Source organism: Oncorhynchus mykiss, chromosome 1 (genome assembly GCF_057628025.1).
Source record: "Oncorhynchus mykiss isolate SJ-2025 chromosome 1, ASM5762802v1, whole genome shotgun sequence".
In the NCBI taxonomy this organism is placed as follows: domain Eukaryota; kingdom Metazoa; phylum Chordata; class Actinopteri; order Salmoniformes; family Salmonidae; genus Oncorhynchus; species Oncorhynchus mykiss.
This window is the reverse complement of record NC_143022.1, coordinates 35856978-35875200: the sequence shown is the minus strand read 5'-3', so window position 1 is coordinate 35875200 and position 18223 is coordinate 35856978. Positions and strand designations below refer to the sequence as shown.

The window sequence follows — 18223 nt, the reverse complement described above, 5'->3', positions numbered from 1 at the left end:
ACAGCTTTGAACACTTGGCATTCTCTGAAGCAGCCTCATGAGGTAGTCACCTGGAATGCATGGATTTTTACAAATTATCTTTGAAAGACAGGGTCCTGAAAAAGAGACGTTTCTTTTCTTGCTGAGATTACTAAAAGGACACCAATAATAAGAAGAGACTGGGTTGGGCCAAGAAACACGAGCAATATGGACATGAGATCAGTGGAAATATGTCCTCTGGTCCGAAAAATCTCAAATTTGGACTTCGGGTTCCAACCGCCGTGTCTTGGTGAGACAGAGTAGGTGAACGGAAGATCTACGCATGTGTGTATCCCACTGAAATGCATGGGGGGAGAAAGGTGTGATGGTGCTTTGCTGGTGACACTGTCTGTGATTTATTTAGAATTCAAGGCACACTTAACCAGCATGGCTACCACAGCATTCTGCAGCGATACGCCATCCCATCTGGTATGTGCTTAGTGGGACTACCATTTGTTTTCAACAGGACAATGACCCAACACACCTCCAGGCTGTGTAAGGGAAATTTGACCAAGAAGGAGAGTGATGGAGTGCTGCATCAGATGACCTGGCCTCCACAATCATCCGATCTCAACCCAATTGAGATGGTTTGGAATGAGTGACAAGGGAAAACATATGTGGGAACTCCTTCAAGACTGTGGGAAAAGCATTCCAGGTGAAGCTGGTTGAAAGAATACCAAGTGTGTGAATATTTTTTATTTATTTTTTTATTTAACCTTTATTTAACCTAGACAAGTCCATTCTTATTTACAATGATGGCCTACCCCAGCCAAACCCAGACGACGCTGGGCCAATTCTGCGCCCCCCTATGGGGCTCCCAATCCCGGCCGGTGGTGGTGATACAGCCTGGATCAAGGCAAAGGGTGGCTACTTTGAAGAATCTAAAATATATTTTGATTTGTTAAACACTTTTTTGGTGACTACATATGTGTTATTTCACTGTTTTGATGTCTCCACTATTATTCTACAATATAGAAAATAGTAAAAAAATAAATAAAGGAAAACCCTTGAATGGGTAGGTGTGTACAAACTTTTGAATCTGTGTGTGTGTGTGGGTGTGTGTGTGTGTGTATATAAATAACTAAAACCAGATAAGGCAAATAGAAACCCGAAATGGATGATGTTGAGAGATAGATGGGAGGGGTTGAATGGAGCTAAAGGGTGGCACTAATAACAAGATAAACATTGTAAAACATACGGGATCTGTAAAATGTATATAGGTTAGGAACTTTTGTGAAATAGCACAGTTACAAATAGAAATCAAACTGGATGGAAATAGAGGAAGGACTAAGAACAAACAAGAGAGAACTATTGTAAAGTAGACTGTCTGTAAAATGTGTATAAGATGTATAAATTGAAGGTAAAAGCAGAAGTGTTTATTAGTTTACTCCAATTGGGGGAATCGGTGGTAGGGTTTGCGGGTAATAATAATAAAGGTATAGTCTTTAAAAAGTATGTATGTCTATATAGGTATGTGTATGTTATATGTATGCATGTGTGTATGGATATACAGTGCCTTGCGTAGTATTTGGCCCCCTTGAACTTTGCAACCTTTTGCCACATTTCAGGCTTCAAACATAAAGATATAAAACTGTATTTTTTTGTGAAGAATCAACAACAAGTGGGACTCAATCATGAAGTGGAACGACATTTATTGGATATTTCAAACTTTTTTAACAAATCAAAAACTGAAAAATTGGGCGTGCAAAATTATTCAGCCCCTTTACTTTCAGTGCAGCAAACTCTCTCCAGAAGTTCAGTGAGGATCTCTGAATGATCCAATGTTGACCTAAATGACTAATGATGATAAATACAATCCACCTGTGTGTAATCAAGTCTCCGTATAAATGCACCTGCACTGTGATAGTCTCAGAGGTCCGTTAAAAGCGCAGAGAACATCATGAAGAACAAGGAACACACCAGGCAGGTCCGAGATACTGTTGTGAAGAAGTTTAAAGCCGGATTTGGATACACAAAGATTTCCCAAGCTTTAAACATCCCAAGGAGCACTGTGCAAGCGATAATATTGAAATGGAAGGAGTATCAGACCACTGCAAATCTACCAAGACCTGGCCGTCCCTCTAAACTTTCAACTCATACAAGAAGAAGACTGATCAGAGATGCAGCCAAGAGGCCCATGATCACTCTGGATGAACTGCAGAGATCTACAGCTGAGGTGGGAGACTCTGTCCATAGGACAACAATCTGTCGTATATTGCACAAATCTGGCCTTTATGGAAGAGTGGCAAGAAGAAAGCCATTTCTTAAAGATATCCATAAAAAGTGTCGTTTAAAGTTTGCCACAAGCCACCTGGGAGACACACCAAACATGTGGAAGAAGGTGCTCTGGTCAGATGAAACCAAAATTGAACTTTTTGGCAACAATGCAAAACATTATGTTTGGCGTAAAAGCAACACAGCTGAACACACCATCCCCACTGTCAAACATGGTGGTGGCAGCATCATGGTTTGGGCCTGCTTTTCTTCAGCAGGGACAGGGAAGATGGTTAAAATTGATGGGAAGATGGATGGAGCCAAATACAGGACCATTCTGGAAGAAAACCTGATGGAGTCTGCAAAAGACCTGAGACTGGGACGGAGATTTGTCTTCCAACAAGACAATGATCCAAAACATAAAGCAAAATCTACAATGGAATGGTTCAAAAATAAACATATCCAGGTGTTAGAATGGCCAAGTCAAAGTCCAGACCTGAATCCAATCGAGAATCTGTGGAAAGAACTGAAAACTGCTGTTCACAAATGCTCTCCATCCAACCTCACTGAGCTCGAGCTGTTTTGCAAGGAGGAATGGGAAAAAAATCAGTCTCTCGATGTGCAAAACTGATAGAGACATACCCCAAGCGACTTACAGCTGTAATCGCAGCAAAAGGTGGCGCTACAAAGTATTAACTTAAGGAGGCTGAATAATTTTGCACGCCCAATTTGTCAGTTTTTGATTGGTTAAAAAAGTATGGAATATCCAATAAATGTCGTTCCACTTCATGATTGTGTCCCACTTGTTGTTGATTCTTCACAAAAAAATACAGTTTTATATCTTTATGTTTGAAGCCTGAAATGTGGCAAAAGGTCGCCGAATACTTTCGCAAGGCACTGTATATATATTTACCAGAAATTTTTTTGAGGGATTGGAAATGATGCAGACAATTACATTGATGGAAGCAACATTCTTTCTGCAATATTAAGCTAATCCAACCCTTGGGGAAAAAAAGAAAAAAAAACATCTGCTAACCTATGTGTATGAAACCAATCAAATTTGATGACTGGGAATATAGATATACCCTGATGAAGACAGCTTGGTAATTAAAAACGTTGGTAATTACATTTTTGCATCTGAGCTCCTAGAGTGTGCGGCTCTCTTTTATTTTCAAGTTTTCTATTCCGCTAGCCAGCACCTCATCTTAATAGATGTGCGTTTATTTTTCTTCTAGATGGGAATATAGATATACCGGTTGGTAAAAAAAGAAATTTTAAAAACGTAGTGGCGTGGATCAGAAAACCAGTCAGTATCTGGTTTGACCACCATTTGCAACATGTAGTGCGACACATCTCCTTCACATAGAGTTGATCAGGTTGTTGATTATGGCCTGTGGAATATTGTCCCACTCCTCTTCAATGGCTGTGCAAAGTTGCTGTATATTGACGGGAACTGGAACACGCCAACGTTCGAGTCGATCCAGAGCATCCCAAACATGCTCAATGCCTGCCCATACCATAACCCCACCGCCACCATGGGGCATTCTGTTCACATCAGCAAACCGTTCACCCACACAACGGTACAGTTGAAACCGGGATCCAGTTGCCATTGAAGCATTTGCCCACTGAAGTCTGTTACGATGCTGAACTGCAGTTGGGTCAAGACCATGGTGAGGAGGAAAAGCACGCAGATGAGCTTCCCTGAGACTGTTTTTGACAGTTTGTGCAGAAATTCTTTAATTGTACAAATCCACAATTTCATCAACTGTCCAGGTGGCTGGTCTCAGACAATCCCACAGGTGAAGAAGCAGGATGTAGAGGTCCTGGGCTAGTTACACTTGGTCCACGGAGGCCAGTTGGATGTACTGCCAAATTCTCTAAAACGAACATCCAATTCTCTGGCAACAGCTCTGGTGGACATTCCTGCAGTGAACATGCCATAATACGCTCCCTCAAGACTTTAGACATCTGTGGCATTGTGTTGTGTGACAAAACTAAACATTTTAGAGTGGCCTTTTATTGTCCCCAGCTCCAGGTTCACCTGTGTAATGAGCATGCCGTTTAATCAGTTTCTTGATATTCCACACCTTTCAGGTGGATGGATTATCTTGGCAAAGGAAATTGCTCACTAACAGGGATGTATACAAATTGGTGCACAAAATGTGAGAGAAATAAGCTTTTTGTGCATATGGAACATTTCTGTGATCTTTTATTTCAGCTGATGAAACACGGGACCAACACTTTACATGTAGCATTGATATTTTTTTACCCCTTTTTTCCCCCAATTTTTTTTGTTGCCCTTTTTCTCCCCAATTGTGTGGTATCCAATTGGTAGTTACAGTCTTGTCTCATCGCTGCAACTCCCGTACGGACTCAGGAGAGGCGAATATCGAGAGCCGTGCGTCTTCCGAAACACAACCCAACCAAGCCGCACTGCTCTTGACACAACGCCCACTTGCGCGATGGGACAAGGACATCCCTGCCGGCCAAACCCTCCCCTAGTCAATTGTGCACCGGCCCATGGGTCTCCCGGTCACGTCCGGCTGCGACAGAGCCTGGATTCGAACCCAGAATCTCTAGTGGCACAGCTAGCACTGTGATGCAGTACCTTAGACCACTGCACCACTCGGGAGGCCTCGTTGATATTTTTGTTCAGTATATTTTTTATATATAAGATTATCTTTCAGAACTAACAGTCAGGGAAAAACTAAATTTCCAAATGTACATGGCATGGGGCCCCCATTGATTTAGTTATAATGTTTAAGTGACTCAGCATAAGAACACTGCATAAGCCATGGCAAAATGTGTAGAATTGCAGGAAATCTGCTTTAAAACAGCAACAGTTTGTCTCTGCGGCCAAGAGGGCTTCTAAAATCTTGGGTCGGAGACCGCACCATTGGCCACACCCACTAACACACTTTCACAACACCCACAATTTAAGCACCATTTTGATCCAGAAAAAAAAACTTTACCACCGCTGCTGAAAAAAATCCTAAGGGAAACACTGGTAAACCGAATCACAGATACTGTATATCCAACTGAGGAGGAAAGCACGGAAGAAACACACACACACACAACATGGGCCATACCAACACAACACCAAAGGAATGAGCAGTTTCTTGGAGTGGAATTTTCAATTCACCTCCAGAATAGACTGAATTGAAATGGAATTGAGCACAACAGGCTTCCGAGTGACTGCGCCTTGGAGACAAATAAAGTTGACTAAACTAAAACTGGACTAAGACGGGTGCTGAGGAAAGGTGGAAGGGATGGATCTGCTTGGGTGGGTATCTAATGTACAACAGTGGGTGTGGCTCTGCCTGTAGGGGCTCTATGATTGGCTGAGGGCGACACAGGAAGAGTTTGGGGCTGTGGATGTCACCATCTTCTCATCTAATGGCAAGGAAGAAGGGGTTCTCCTTGTTACTTGTTTTTTTTAGGAAGGGGGTGGTAATTATCTCTCGTTTCTCTGTCCCTTGCTCTGGCTTTCCCTTTCCACCCCCCTTCACCTCTGTCTCCTTACCTCTCTTTAATAATCTCTCCCTACCCCTCTATGTACCAGTGAAGACCCATGTAGGAACACAGAAGTTCTGGGACAATATTTCTCTCCCTCAATCCCCTTCTCTCTCTCTCTCACTCTGAACCAGTAACGATCAGCCTTCCTCTTTCCCTCCCTCCTTCACTCTCCCTCTTTTTCTCTGTCCGTACCAGTGAAGACCAGAGTAGGGACAGAGACAGAGAAGTTCTGGGAGTGGGACAGTCTCTGAGAGCTGCAGGTTGAGTGGACAGGGCTGTTGTGGGTGGAGCGACATCCGTGGGCCAGGGGAGACCTGAACCATTCACCACGCAGAGACGGACAGAGTGGACGAATCCAAACGCACACAGCAAGAGAAGAGCCAATCCGTGTGCAGCAAAGGTAGAGAAGAAGAGAAACACAACACACCACAACATTGCAGCAAAGAAAAATAGAGTACAACAAAAGACAAGACAAAATATGAGGTTCTCTACCCCCTCCTTTTGCATTTTAACATGCACCTACATGCTGTAGCTAAAGAAAATGCTTGCATCGGGCACCCACCCTACCTCCTTTCATCCCTCCCTCCATTCCCTTTTCCATTCCTCTCTGACCATGCACTAGCAGTAACAAGCTCATGCACAGCCCTCAGACATATAACTCATCTAGAACTCACTAGAGAGAGAGAGAGGAGGCGGCTGTACAGGGAGGGGGGCTGTGTGTATGTCCCAGATAAGGAATGTAGTCATGTCACATGATTATAATACACAAACACTAGGGCTGGGCAATACAGCCAAAATATCATATCACAATATTTTTTCCAATTTATTTTATGGTATGACTGTATTTTATGTTTTTGAATAATAAAATAACTTTACATGCTTGATGAGTGGTTAATGACATTAGGGTGGCAACACAAATGAAGTGATTTCAATGGGGCTTTCTCCACTCTGTTTTATATTGTTAAATCCAACTTCAAACTAAAAAACATTTAATCAATTTCAGCATTTCCACACTGTGCCATGCAAGGCAGCATGATACGGGCAAAGAATCTAGGCCTAGTTAATTGGTGAACTGTTGGAATCATGGAAATATAATTATTATTCTAATTAAATAGTTGGAATATAGTGGGAAGCACAATGAGTACATAGTTGTTTGAACGAATGAATAAGCCGGGGAGGAATTATTAACAGATGACCATAATTGTAATGTTACATTACATGGTTTCTTACCTCATGTAGCAAGCTAGCTAACATATTTATGCTTTGCCTATTCTTCTTTAATTTAGAATACACCGTTGCACAAACAACATGCTTGTTCTGAGTACATTTAGCCCACCAACTAACTTGTGATTAGCATTAGCGGCTAACTTCCTAAGAAATTACAAACTAGCAGACAGTAAGATACACAAACTAATAGTGTACTTATAGAACGCTTGTGGAAAGTAGCATGTCACCAACATCTTGTTGCATCTATCTGACCATGCAGACTGAACAGCAAAAAAATGCTTGTGACTCAGTGGTCAAACAACTGCTCTTTCCTTGTGTGACAGGGGTCAGGGCTTGGTTTGGAAAGCGGCACGCAGCTGGACGATAGGAGAAAGACAACTCAAGTAGCAAACGGAGCAAACTATAAAAACTGACATTACAAGCCCCAGATTTCCCTATCACATTTAACAACACAAGTATTGAAATACCATTATAGGAGGGTAAAGAAAAAATCCAAACCGGTCCGTGCATCAATACCGGTAAATAGTAAAATACAGTATACCGCCCAGCCCTAAAATAGACCAAAAATGTTGAGAGCCCCAAAAACACAAACAGAAGTCAGTACAATGGCAGGAGACAGATACTCTCTCTCCCTCTCTCCCATGCACACACAGGCTCCATGTTCATGCGATTACTCAATACTCACTCTTTGCTGTCCTTGGAAGGAGAGTTGCAGGCATTGGATGTGGGGGCGGTGTTGGGGAGTGTGTGTGTGTTGGTGTGTGTGGTAGTGTTGGGAGCCGTCCCAGGGCTGAGTTTGTCCAGAGTACAGGCGGTGCCGATGGCTCGGACCACCAGACCTGACTCTCCCTCCAGATCAAAGCACTGCAGGTACCCCACCACCGCATTACCACCCATCTCCAACACTTTCAGACCTATCTTCCTCTGCAGCTCACCTACACACAAACACAGAAGAAGAGAAGGTTTAATTTAATGGAGTGGCTGAGGTTCTGGATTTTCTGGAAACCTGATTTGCCGTGGCTAAGGATACAGAGATTTCTGTTCTTGCACAGGATTTTTTTCTAAACGTAGCTGCTGCTCAGTGCTCCACTGCCGCTTCCCTGTCCTTGACCGGCAATGAACGCCTTTGTCTGGTGTAGCCCGTCAAAATTCCATGCTTCAGTAGGCTATTAAGCATAAGTGCAATTCCATGGTCCTTTTTCAAGAGGGGAGTTGGGCTACATGTTGTACACAAAAAATATGAACATGTTCGTACAAACTCGCAGATTGTTTTTTGCCTCAATGCAAAACTCAAGTGGGGAGTTACATGCAGCTATCTAGACAGCATATCAAACACAAGAAAGACAGACAAGCAGTCTAGTTATGTTTTAATCAACATTGCAAACATTGGCTAAGCAGGATGCAGACAGGCAGTCAAAGTAGTAGTGTTCTTTTTCAGCAACTCTGACTAATGGATACAATACGGAAGCAACTTCAAAGATTAGCCTACATCATCACACAAAACTCAGATTGTTTTTGCTCCAATGCAATGTGTAGGGACTGTGTCCTGCTTGTGCACCTGTAATATCCATTACAACAGTCTGAAGGTTGTAGCCTTCATAACGGCCTTGAATGTTCCCTGGGTTTGATGTAATATGTATAAGGTGACTAAGCATCAGGACATATGATAAACAGAGTAGCTGCAGTGTATATGATGATTGTACGTGAGTGTGTGTAGAGTCAGTATAAATGTGTAAGCATCTTATATGAGAGCCTCGGGAGTGTATGCGTGCAGGAGTGAGTGAGTGTAGAGTCATGCGAGTTTGCATAGAGACACTAACACACAAGTGTCAACGCCAATAATCAGTGTAACCATTTAGTTAACTTTTTAGCAGTCTTATCGCTTGGGGATGTTCAGGAGCCTGTTCAGGAGCTTGTTTGGTGTCAGACTTGATCCACCGGTAACGCTTTCCTTGCGGAGGCAGAGTAACAGTCTATGACTTGAATGGCTGGAGTCGTTAACGATTTTCCAGGCCTTCCTTTCACACCGCTTGATATAGAGGTCCTGGATGGCGGGGAACTCGGCCCTGGGCTGTACTGGGCTCTCCGCAACACCCTCTGTAGAGCCATGCGATCGAGGGTGGTGCAGTTGCCATAACAATTAGTGATCCAGCCAATCAAGATGCTCTCAATGGTGCAGCTCAAGGTACACCTCTTTATAACCTGCTCTCAAGGTACACCTCAATGGTGCAGCATAATGCTTCCACCACCATGCATCACCATAGGGATGGTGCCAGGTTTCCTCCAGACGTAACGCTTGGCATTCAGGCCAAAGAGTTCAACCTTTATTTCATCAGACCAGAGAATCGTTTAGGTGCCTTTTGGCAAACTCCAAGCAGGCCGTCATGTGCATTCTACTGAGGAGTGGCTTCCGTCTGGCTACTCTACCACAAAAGCCTGATCGGTGGAGTGCTGCAGAGATGGTTGTCCTTCTGGAAGATGTGTGCCTTTCCAAATCATGTCCAATCAATTGAATTTACCACAAGTGGACTCCAAGTTGTAGGATAATCAAGGATGATCAATGGAAACAGGATTTTAAATAAATTAGCAAAGTTCTAAAAACATGTTTTCACTTGGGCATTGTGGGGTATTATGTGTAGATGGATGAGAAAATATAAATGTCATCTATTTTGAATTCAGGCTGTAACAACAAAATGTGGAATAAGCCAAGGGGTAAGAAAACTTTCTGAAGACACGAAAATATCCTCAAATATAAGGGTGACACTCCTGTACTGACGCCTCATAAAACATTTGATCTCATTTCCAAAATGCTGGAGTATAGAGACCAATTAAACATTTTCACTTCACTGAACAAATAAACACATAGGGGAGTGTATATATAGAGTGTTTGATAGTGGTGCTATGTACCAGACATGAGAGAGATGAGTCTCTGTCGGGCCTCGTTTGAAGCTCTGGGGGTTCTGATGCGGTCAATCCACTGGTACTCTGGGTCCTCGTTCACCACCAGCTCCTCAACAAAGCCATGGACCAGCGCCACGCGGTAACACCTCGGGATGGACGTTGCTAACACACAGAGACATGCATAAACACACACATTATCGTAATTTCTTGTGACTAGACCTCATCTCTACTATAGTACAGCCACATAGCGAACCAGACTCACTGCAGAAGAATTTGACACCACAAGAGGACTGTCTGAAGCGGTTCAGGTCATTGAAGAGGTCCACCTTCACCAGAACATTAATCTCCCCTCTGATACCTGCAAGAGAGGAGATCAACAGAAACATTACTACCAGTCAGAAACAGCACCTAACCCTAGAAACCCCAACTCTTCAATAACTCGTTACTGTCCCCTCTGACACCAGGAAGACAGGAACTACATCATCATGACCCAACAGACACAGTTAAAGAACAGCTTTTAGTAAGGCAGTTATTTTTACAGCAGAGAGCAACAACATGCATTAACAGGCTGTTACACAGAGAACACTGTGTGTTCCTTTAGAGGCCTGGCTCTATATCTAACAAGTCCCACTGTAGCCATGCACCTTTTGATGGGGAAGTATATGACTGACATCATTAGTGTCAGATGGGGTACTATATAACAGACTCAGTGTATAGCATGGTAGATAGTCAAATGGAATGATCTTGTAGAATTCCCTGTGATGACTTTTTGACTTTTGATACAAGCTTTCCATACAAGCTTTTTTTTACATGTTTATGTATAAGCTTTTAATTTATATCAAACTCATCTGTAAAAATGTTCCAGTGATGAATAACTGGATGTCTCATGGTGGGGTGTGCAAAATGGGTCAACTTAGAGCACCTCCATCTTCTGAATGTTTTGGCAATGAGGTGAAAAAAGTCACTTTCTGACCATGGACAAATACATCAAAAAGTGATAGTCAAAAAGTGATTGAAATCAAATAGAAAGACCCTATAAAAAACGCACCGTGTATAGTGTCGTAGATGGGTAACCATCCAGAAATGACAGTAGCAGCCTCGCAGGAGAGCAGAGGGTCGATGTCAATGTAGACCTTCCCTATTGCATCGTTGGCACTGTAAGTGTCATGGTCCAACACTGTGATTTGTAATGGCTCATCCTGTAAGTCCTCATCATCCACCTACAGGAAGGGTGACAAAGTTGATGAAACAAGGATACAGGACTATCATGTTGAATGTAGCATATTTTCACTGTAATCCAATGCCATTCACAAATACCTCCTGCAACTAATTTCACAGAGAATAAGTCAAGAAGCCATATCCAGACATTTTACCTCAAATTTGAACCACTCTGAGTTCCACTGTGGGTTAAGTGACTTGGGGAAGACGTCCGTTTTGAAAGTTGTGTTGCCAAACTTGACCTGTAAGAACATCAATGAAGAACACCACAAGGCTAGGACTGCAGCACTGGAACACAGTGTATACTATACGTGTTGAACTGGTTGTAGGATTATGTTGACCTGATGTTTTTCAGGATGCTCACCTCTACAAAGGCATCAGTGAGGTCGCTGGCTCTGTCCATGACAGGTAAGTGGCGCCCTGCCACAATCTTAGCTTTCAGCTTCCCCGGCATGATTCAGCTTTGTCTTAACCTGCAGATGCAATAATTAAAAGGTAAATCATTTCAATACTATAATGCCTAAATAAGAGGTTGTCTGCACTCTTAAGATCCTTTTTACTGAAGTGTCTGTTCCAGGTGCGTAGGAGTCAAAATAAGAATACTGGAAGAGATGGAGACCTGCACACTGTCGAAGAAATGTTTAAATCCTTTCATTTATGCACTATGATTTGATGGGCACCAAGATGTTTTAATAAACATCTTTATTTTGCATTCAATCTTCAGTTTAAAACGTATTATTTTTTCGACAGTGCACGGGTCTCCATCTTTTCCATTATTACAATGCCAACACGTGTACTGTTTACCTGTATTCATCAGACCATGATAAAAGATGAATTCATTAATGAGCTAACAAACCTAAGGTCACACTGCAGTTGTGCTGCTAAGAATTCTGACAGTTCTGTTTGGCCCTGACATGGGCACGTGGTCAGGTGACATAGGTTGCTGACATTTAAAGAGTAGGAATAACTTGAAAAATAGAAAAGTGAGGAGTAAAGAAGTCTCGAGGTATTGCACACCTGAGGTAGAGTACCTTACAATAAGGTGTAGACCACACTATCTACACTGCTCAAAAAAATAAAGGGAACACTAAAATAACATCCTAGATCTGAATGAATGAAATATTCTTATTAAATACTTTTTTCTTTACATAGTTGAATGTGCTGACAACAAAATCACACAAAAATTATCAATGGAAATCAAATTTATCAACCCATGGCGGTCTGGATTTGGAGTCACACTCAAAATTAAAGTGGAAAACCACACTACAGGCTGATCCAACTTTGTAATGTCCTTAAAACAAGTCAAAATGAGGCTCAGTAGTGTGTGTGGCCTCCACGTGCCTGTATGACCTCCCTACAACGCCTGGGCATGCTCCTGATGAGGTGGCGGATGGTCTCCTGAGGGATCTCCTCCCAGACCTGGACTAAAGCATCCACCAACTCCTGGACAGTCTGTGGTGCAACGTGAAACGTTCTCCACGGCGTCTCCAGACTCTGTCACGTCTGTCACATGTGCTCAGTGTGAACCTGCTTTCATCTGTGAAGAGCACAGGGCGCCAGTGGCGAATTTGCCAATCTTGGTGTTCTCTGGCAAATGCCAAACGTCCTGCATGGTGTTGGGCTGTAAGCACAATCCCCATCTGTGGACGTCGGGCCCTCGTACCCTCATGGAGTCTGATTCTGACCGTTTGAGCAGACACATGCACATTTGTGGCCTGCTGGAGGTCATTTTGCAGGGCTCTGGCAGTGCTCCTCCTTGCACAAAGGCGGAGGTAGCGGTCCTGCTGCTGGGTTGTTGCCCTCCTACGGCCTCCTCCACGTCTCCTGATGTACTGGCCTGTCTCCTGGTAGCGCCTCCATGCTCTGGACACTACGCTGACAGACACAGCAAACCTTCTTGCCACAGATCACATTGATGAGCCATCCTGGATGAGCTGCACTACCTGAGCCACTTGTGTGGGTTGTAGACTCCGTCTCATGCTACCACTAGAGTGAAAGTACCGCCAGCATTCAAAAGTGACCAAAACATCAGTCAGGAAGCATAGGAACTGAGAAGTGGTCTGTGGTCACCACCTGCAGAACCAGAAGTGTGATTGACTTGGAGTTACATTGTGTTGTTTAAGTGTTCCCTTTATTTTTTTGAGCAGTGTATATTATTAGTAGCCGTGTATTTACCACCACAGACCGATGCTGGCACTAAGACCACACTCAACCAACTCTATAAGGCCATAAGCAAACAAGAAAATGCTCATCCAGAAGCGGCGCTCCTAGTGGCCGGGGACTGTAATGCAGGCAAATTTAAATCAGTTTTACCAGCATGTCACATGTACAACCAGAGGGGGAAAAAAACTCTAGACCACCTTTACTCCACACATAGATATGCATACAACGCTCTCCATTTGGCAAATCTAACCATAATTCTATCCTGATTCCTGTTCACAAGCTAAAACAGGAAATACCAGTGACTCACAATACGGAAGTGGTCAGATGACGTGGATGCTATGCTACAGGACTGTTTTGCTAGCACAGACTGGAATATGTTCCCGGGATTCATCCAATGGCATTGATGAGTATACCACCTCAGTCATCGGCTTCATCAATAAGTTGCATCGACGACGTCGTCCCCTCAGTGACCGTACGTACATATCCCAAACAGAAGCCATGGATTACAGGCAACATCTGCAACGAGCTAAAGGCTAGAGCTGCCGCTTTCAAGGAGCGAGACACCAATCTGGAAGCTTATAAGAAATCCTCAGACGAACCATAAAACAAGCAAAGCATCAATACAGGATTAAGATTGAATCCTACTACACCAGCTCTGACGTTCGTCGGATGTGGCAGGGCTTAAACTATTATTGACTACAAAGGGAAAGCCAGACGCGAACTGCCCAGTAACGCAAGCCTACTAGACAAGCTAAATGCCTATTATGCTCGCTTCGAGGCAAGCAACACTGAAGCATGCACGAGAGCACCAGCTGTTCTGGACGACTGTGTGATAACGCTCTCAGTAGCCGATGTGATCAAGACCTTTAAAACAGGTCAACATTCACAAAGCCACGTGGCCAGACAGATTACCAGGACTTGTACTCCGAGCATGTGCTGACCAACTGGCAAGTGTCTTCACTGACATTTTTAACCTCTCCCTGACCGAGTCTGTAATACCTACTTCTTTCAAGCAGACCACCATAGTCCCTGGGCCCAAGGAAGTGAAGGTAATCTGCCTAAATGGTTACCCACCCAGTAGCACTCACGTAGGTAGCCATGAAGTGCTTTGAAAGGCTGGTCATGAATTACATCAACAGCACCCTCTCTGATACGCTAGACCCACACCAATTCTCATTCCACCCCAACAGATCCACAGATGACGCTTTCCCACCTGGACAAAAGGAACACCTATGGGAGAATGCTGTTCATTGACTACAGCTCAGCGTTCAACACCATAGCGCCCAGGAAGCGCATCACTAGGATAAGGACCCTGCAACTCATATATAATATATATATTTTTTTATAATGACAATTCCAACAATACTGAATGAACACTTATTTTAACTTACGGTAATAGAATACATAAATAAAATCAATTTAGTCTCAAATAAATAATGAAACATGTTCAATTTGGTTAAAATAATGCAAAAACACAGTGTTGGAGAAGAAAGTAAAAGTGTAATATCTGCCATGTAAAACAGCTAACGTTTAAGTTCCTTGCTCAGAACATATGAAAGCTGGTGGTTCCTTTTAACATGAGTCTTCAATATTCCCAGTTAAGAAGTTTTAGGTTGTAGTTACTAGAGGTCAACCGATTAATCGGAATGGCCAATTAATTAGGGCCGATTTCAAGTTTTCATAACAATCAGATTTATTTAATCTTTATTTAACTAGGCAAGTCAGTTTAGAACATTCTTATTTTCAATGACGGCCTAGAAACGAGGCAGAACGACAATTTTTTACCTTATCAGCTCGGGGGATCCAATCTTGCAGTTAACTAGTCCAAGGCTCTAACCACCTGCCTCACGAGGAGCCTGCCTGTTGCGCGAATGCAGTAAACCAAGGTAATTTGCTAGCTAGCATTAAACTTATCTTATAAAAAAAATCAATCAATCAACAACTGTCGGAGCTCCAATGTGTACTTAACCATAAACATCAATGCCTTTTTTTAAATCAATACACAAGTATATATTTTTAAACCTGCCTATTTAGCTAAAAGAAATCCAGGTTAGCAGGCAATATTAACCAGGTGAAATTGTGTCACTTCTCTTGCGTTCATTGCACGCAGAGTCAGGGTATATGCAACAGTTTGGGCCACCTGGCTATTTGCGAACTAATTTGCCAGAATTTTACGTAATTATGACATAACATTGAAGGTTGTGCAATGTAACAGGAATATTTAGACTCATGGATGCCACCCGTTAGATAAAATACGGAACGGAATAAACGTTTAGTTTTCGAGGTGATAGTTTCCGGATTTGACCTAAGGCTCGTATTTCTGTGTGTTTATTATAGTTAAGTCTATGATTTGATATTTGATAGAGCAGTCTGACTGAGGGGTGGTAGGCAGCAGCAGGCTCGTAATAGTCAAAGGTATATGGTTTAGAGAGAAATAGTCAACGCGTTATAATTCCTGTAATAACTTGCGGCTGAACTTGAAAGGGGTTCCTTCGTTATTTTACCGTTCATGTCTTCCATAGAGAATGTCTTGATCTACTTCAAATAAGGTCTGTGTTTCGTGCTTAAACCGCCTCGGCGTTTTGATACCCGTGTAAATCTCACGAGGATAAGGTAACGTCATAAATCCACTCTACAAATAAATCCACTCTCTTTTTATCTTCGCTTATATTTAGCCAATATTGAACAGAGTTACCTCAGGGATTCAGGATATATATTTTTTTGTTTTGCTGGTAATGGGGACATACGTAAATGCCAACTAAATTACTTTTGGGGCAGTGTGTGTGTGTAACCTTTATTTAACTAGGCAAGTCAGTTAAGAACAAATTGTTATTTACAATGACGGCCTACCCCGGCCAAACCCGGACGACACTGGGCCAACTGTGCGCCACCCTATGGGACTCCCAATCACGGCCGGATGTGATACAGCCTGGATTCAAACCAGGAACTGTAGTGACACCTCTTGCACTGAGATGCAGTGCCTCAGACCAGTCTAATCAAAGCTACTGTAGCTATAAGTGATTTGATGTCATTTTATCTGTGGCCAATGACCTTGAGCCTTCTTGGATGGGCACTTCTATTATAACTCTATGGCAGCACCCAAGGGACTTGAATTTTCGAGCTCTACCCTTAGATTTGGCAGTGAAGTAGTGTCCCCATTGAGTGACAGAACACTGAGCCAATCAAGGAGCAACTAGAAAACATTACCAACCCCTTCGCTCAGTATTTTCCGCTGTCTCCCCGACAGAAATCACCTGCCTGACTCAAGAAAGCAAAAAAGAGACCATGTTTGTATGCAGCTTTATTAACTCAATGCCCTAAATAGATTGAAAAATTCGCTAAATAATGCACATTTTTCAATGATTACTTCAAACTATGGCAAGCAGCTGGGACATATGGTAATATTATGAAACTGGCCTCCATGGTGGATGCAATGAACTAGTTATCAGGAAAAAAACGCACACATATTCGGGTGTCCAGCCCACCAGTAGCTAGCTACAAGTTAGCTAGCGTTACGGCATTGCAGTTGACAGTGACATGCGTAGATAGCTATTTCTGTGCGACCGGGTCGCCCCACAAAATTGACATCTGTTAAAAACAACATAGGTAGCTAACACATTAAGCAAGTTGGCTAGCTATGTCATTAGACGTCAGAGTGTCGTTACCAGGACTATGACTTACGAGAAAGTTGGGGACCCAGTAGCGTTTTTTCAGCTGGACATTGTTGACAGCCCGCGCGCCTGACCTCCGCCTCTCTCCCAAACATGGCAGGAAGGTTATCCTCTCAAAGACCGGGTAGATGTAGCTAATATTCACTATTCGACGCTATATGACAATTCACTTCTACAACTGGGTTACTTCTGTTAAAATGATAATTAGCTAAGCTAATAAAAAAATACACATTGCTGTTAGCGTCCGGACTGTACGAATGGAAAATGCTAGCGTCTCGTCATTAACACTAAAAAGTAGTTCCGGGGCACGGCGTTTCGGAATTTTTCACATTAAAAGTCCACTATTCATATTGCCAAAGTAAAAGTGGAGTTGGGATTACTCACTAGGGCAGGGGTATTCAACTCTTACCCTCGAGATCCGGAGCCTACTGGTTGTCTGTTCTACCTGATAATTAATTGTACACACAGGGGCGCATTTGGTGATTTGGAGGCCCCAATCAGAGGCAAATCTGTAACAGTGTTTGAGGATTATTTTAATCTAGGTTGAGGATGGCAGGGAAATCGTAGATTAAAACCTCATCGATTTTGTCTGTAGAGCACACCTCTGACAAAACAGAATTACGGTTTTTTTCTGCAATGTTGCAAACTAGCATAAAGTAACGTGTGTCATTCCTGATCTGAAAACAGTGATGGACATAGCAACAACAGACATCATTATTCTTCTTCTTTGGAATTTAACCCCCCCAATTTGACTATTATATATATCGATAATACTTTGTGACACAAAATGGGAAAAGGTAAGAAAAAAATAAATAGAAAAAAACGTTCAACTAACCTAAAACCCACTACCCCATTCCACTACTTTGACCGCATCTGCTCCTGCACCATCCAATCAAAATCTTGCTGCTGGGAGCCAGCCGACCATTCAAACCGGTTTTGCCATTCAAGAGAGGAGTGACAGCAATGTGACTTTGGAGGTATGCCAACGCGAGACTACTACTAAACTAACATATGGAATTGTTTTAAGATGGTCATACCAAGAAAAATGTCCCTTTTTGATTTTGAATTTGAGGACCCCTGGTATGTATAAAATAAATATATTTAAAAATAAAAATAAAAAACGATTTGATGCAACATTGAATTTGGCCTTGGGCCAATAGAAATGCATTGAATAACTGTTTCATACATGGAAAAATTGAGAGCACATTTTTTTTATCAAAAGGAAGCATGTCTTGAAATGTCTGTCCTATATCTGAGAAGTATAAAAAAGCTCAGAAAAAAAAAGTTTTTACCAT

At 42.6% G+C, this 18223-nt stretch overlaps 1 protein-coding gene across 35 annotated transcripts in view; it reads right to left on the bottom strand.

Annotated features, from left to right (window-relative positions):
- The window catches only part of LOC110521665 (C2 domain-containing protein 5), a 52372-nt gene extending 35127 nt beyond the window's left edge, over positions 1 to 17245 (bottom strand). For 30 of the 35 annotated variants that reach the window (XM_090229605.1, XM_090229610.1, XM_090229612.1 and 27 more), the window contains exons 1-7: positions 16939 to 17245; positions 11459 to 11567; positions 11250 to 11336; positions 10925 to 11096; positions 10139 to 10234; positions 9883 to 10038; positions 7661 to 7910 (exon numbers count right to left, since the gene is read on the bottom strand). In XM_090229605.1, coding sequence (XP_090085731.1) covers positions 7661 to 7910; positions 9883 to 10038; positions 10139 to 10234; positions 10925 to 11096; positions 11250 to 11336; positions 11459 to 11548 — 851 coding nt within the window. In that variant the 5' untranslated portion in view covers positions 11549 to 11567; positions 16939 to 17245. The remainder of the gene's footprint in view (positions 1 to 7660; positions 7911 to 9882; positions 10039 to 10138; positions 10235 to 10924; positions 11097 to 11249; positions 11337 to 11458; positions 11568 to 16938) is intronic. The other 5 variants (XM_090229761.1, XM_090229763.1, XM_090229765.1 and 2 more) reach the window with 1 other exon arrangement.
- Between the last annotated feature and the right edge of the window lie 978 nt (positions 17246 to 18223).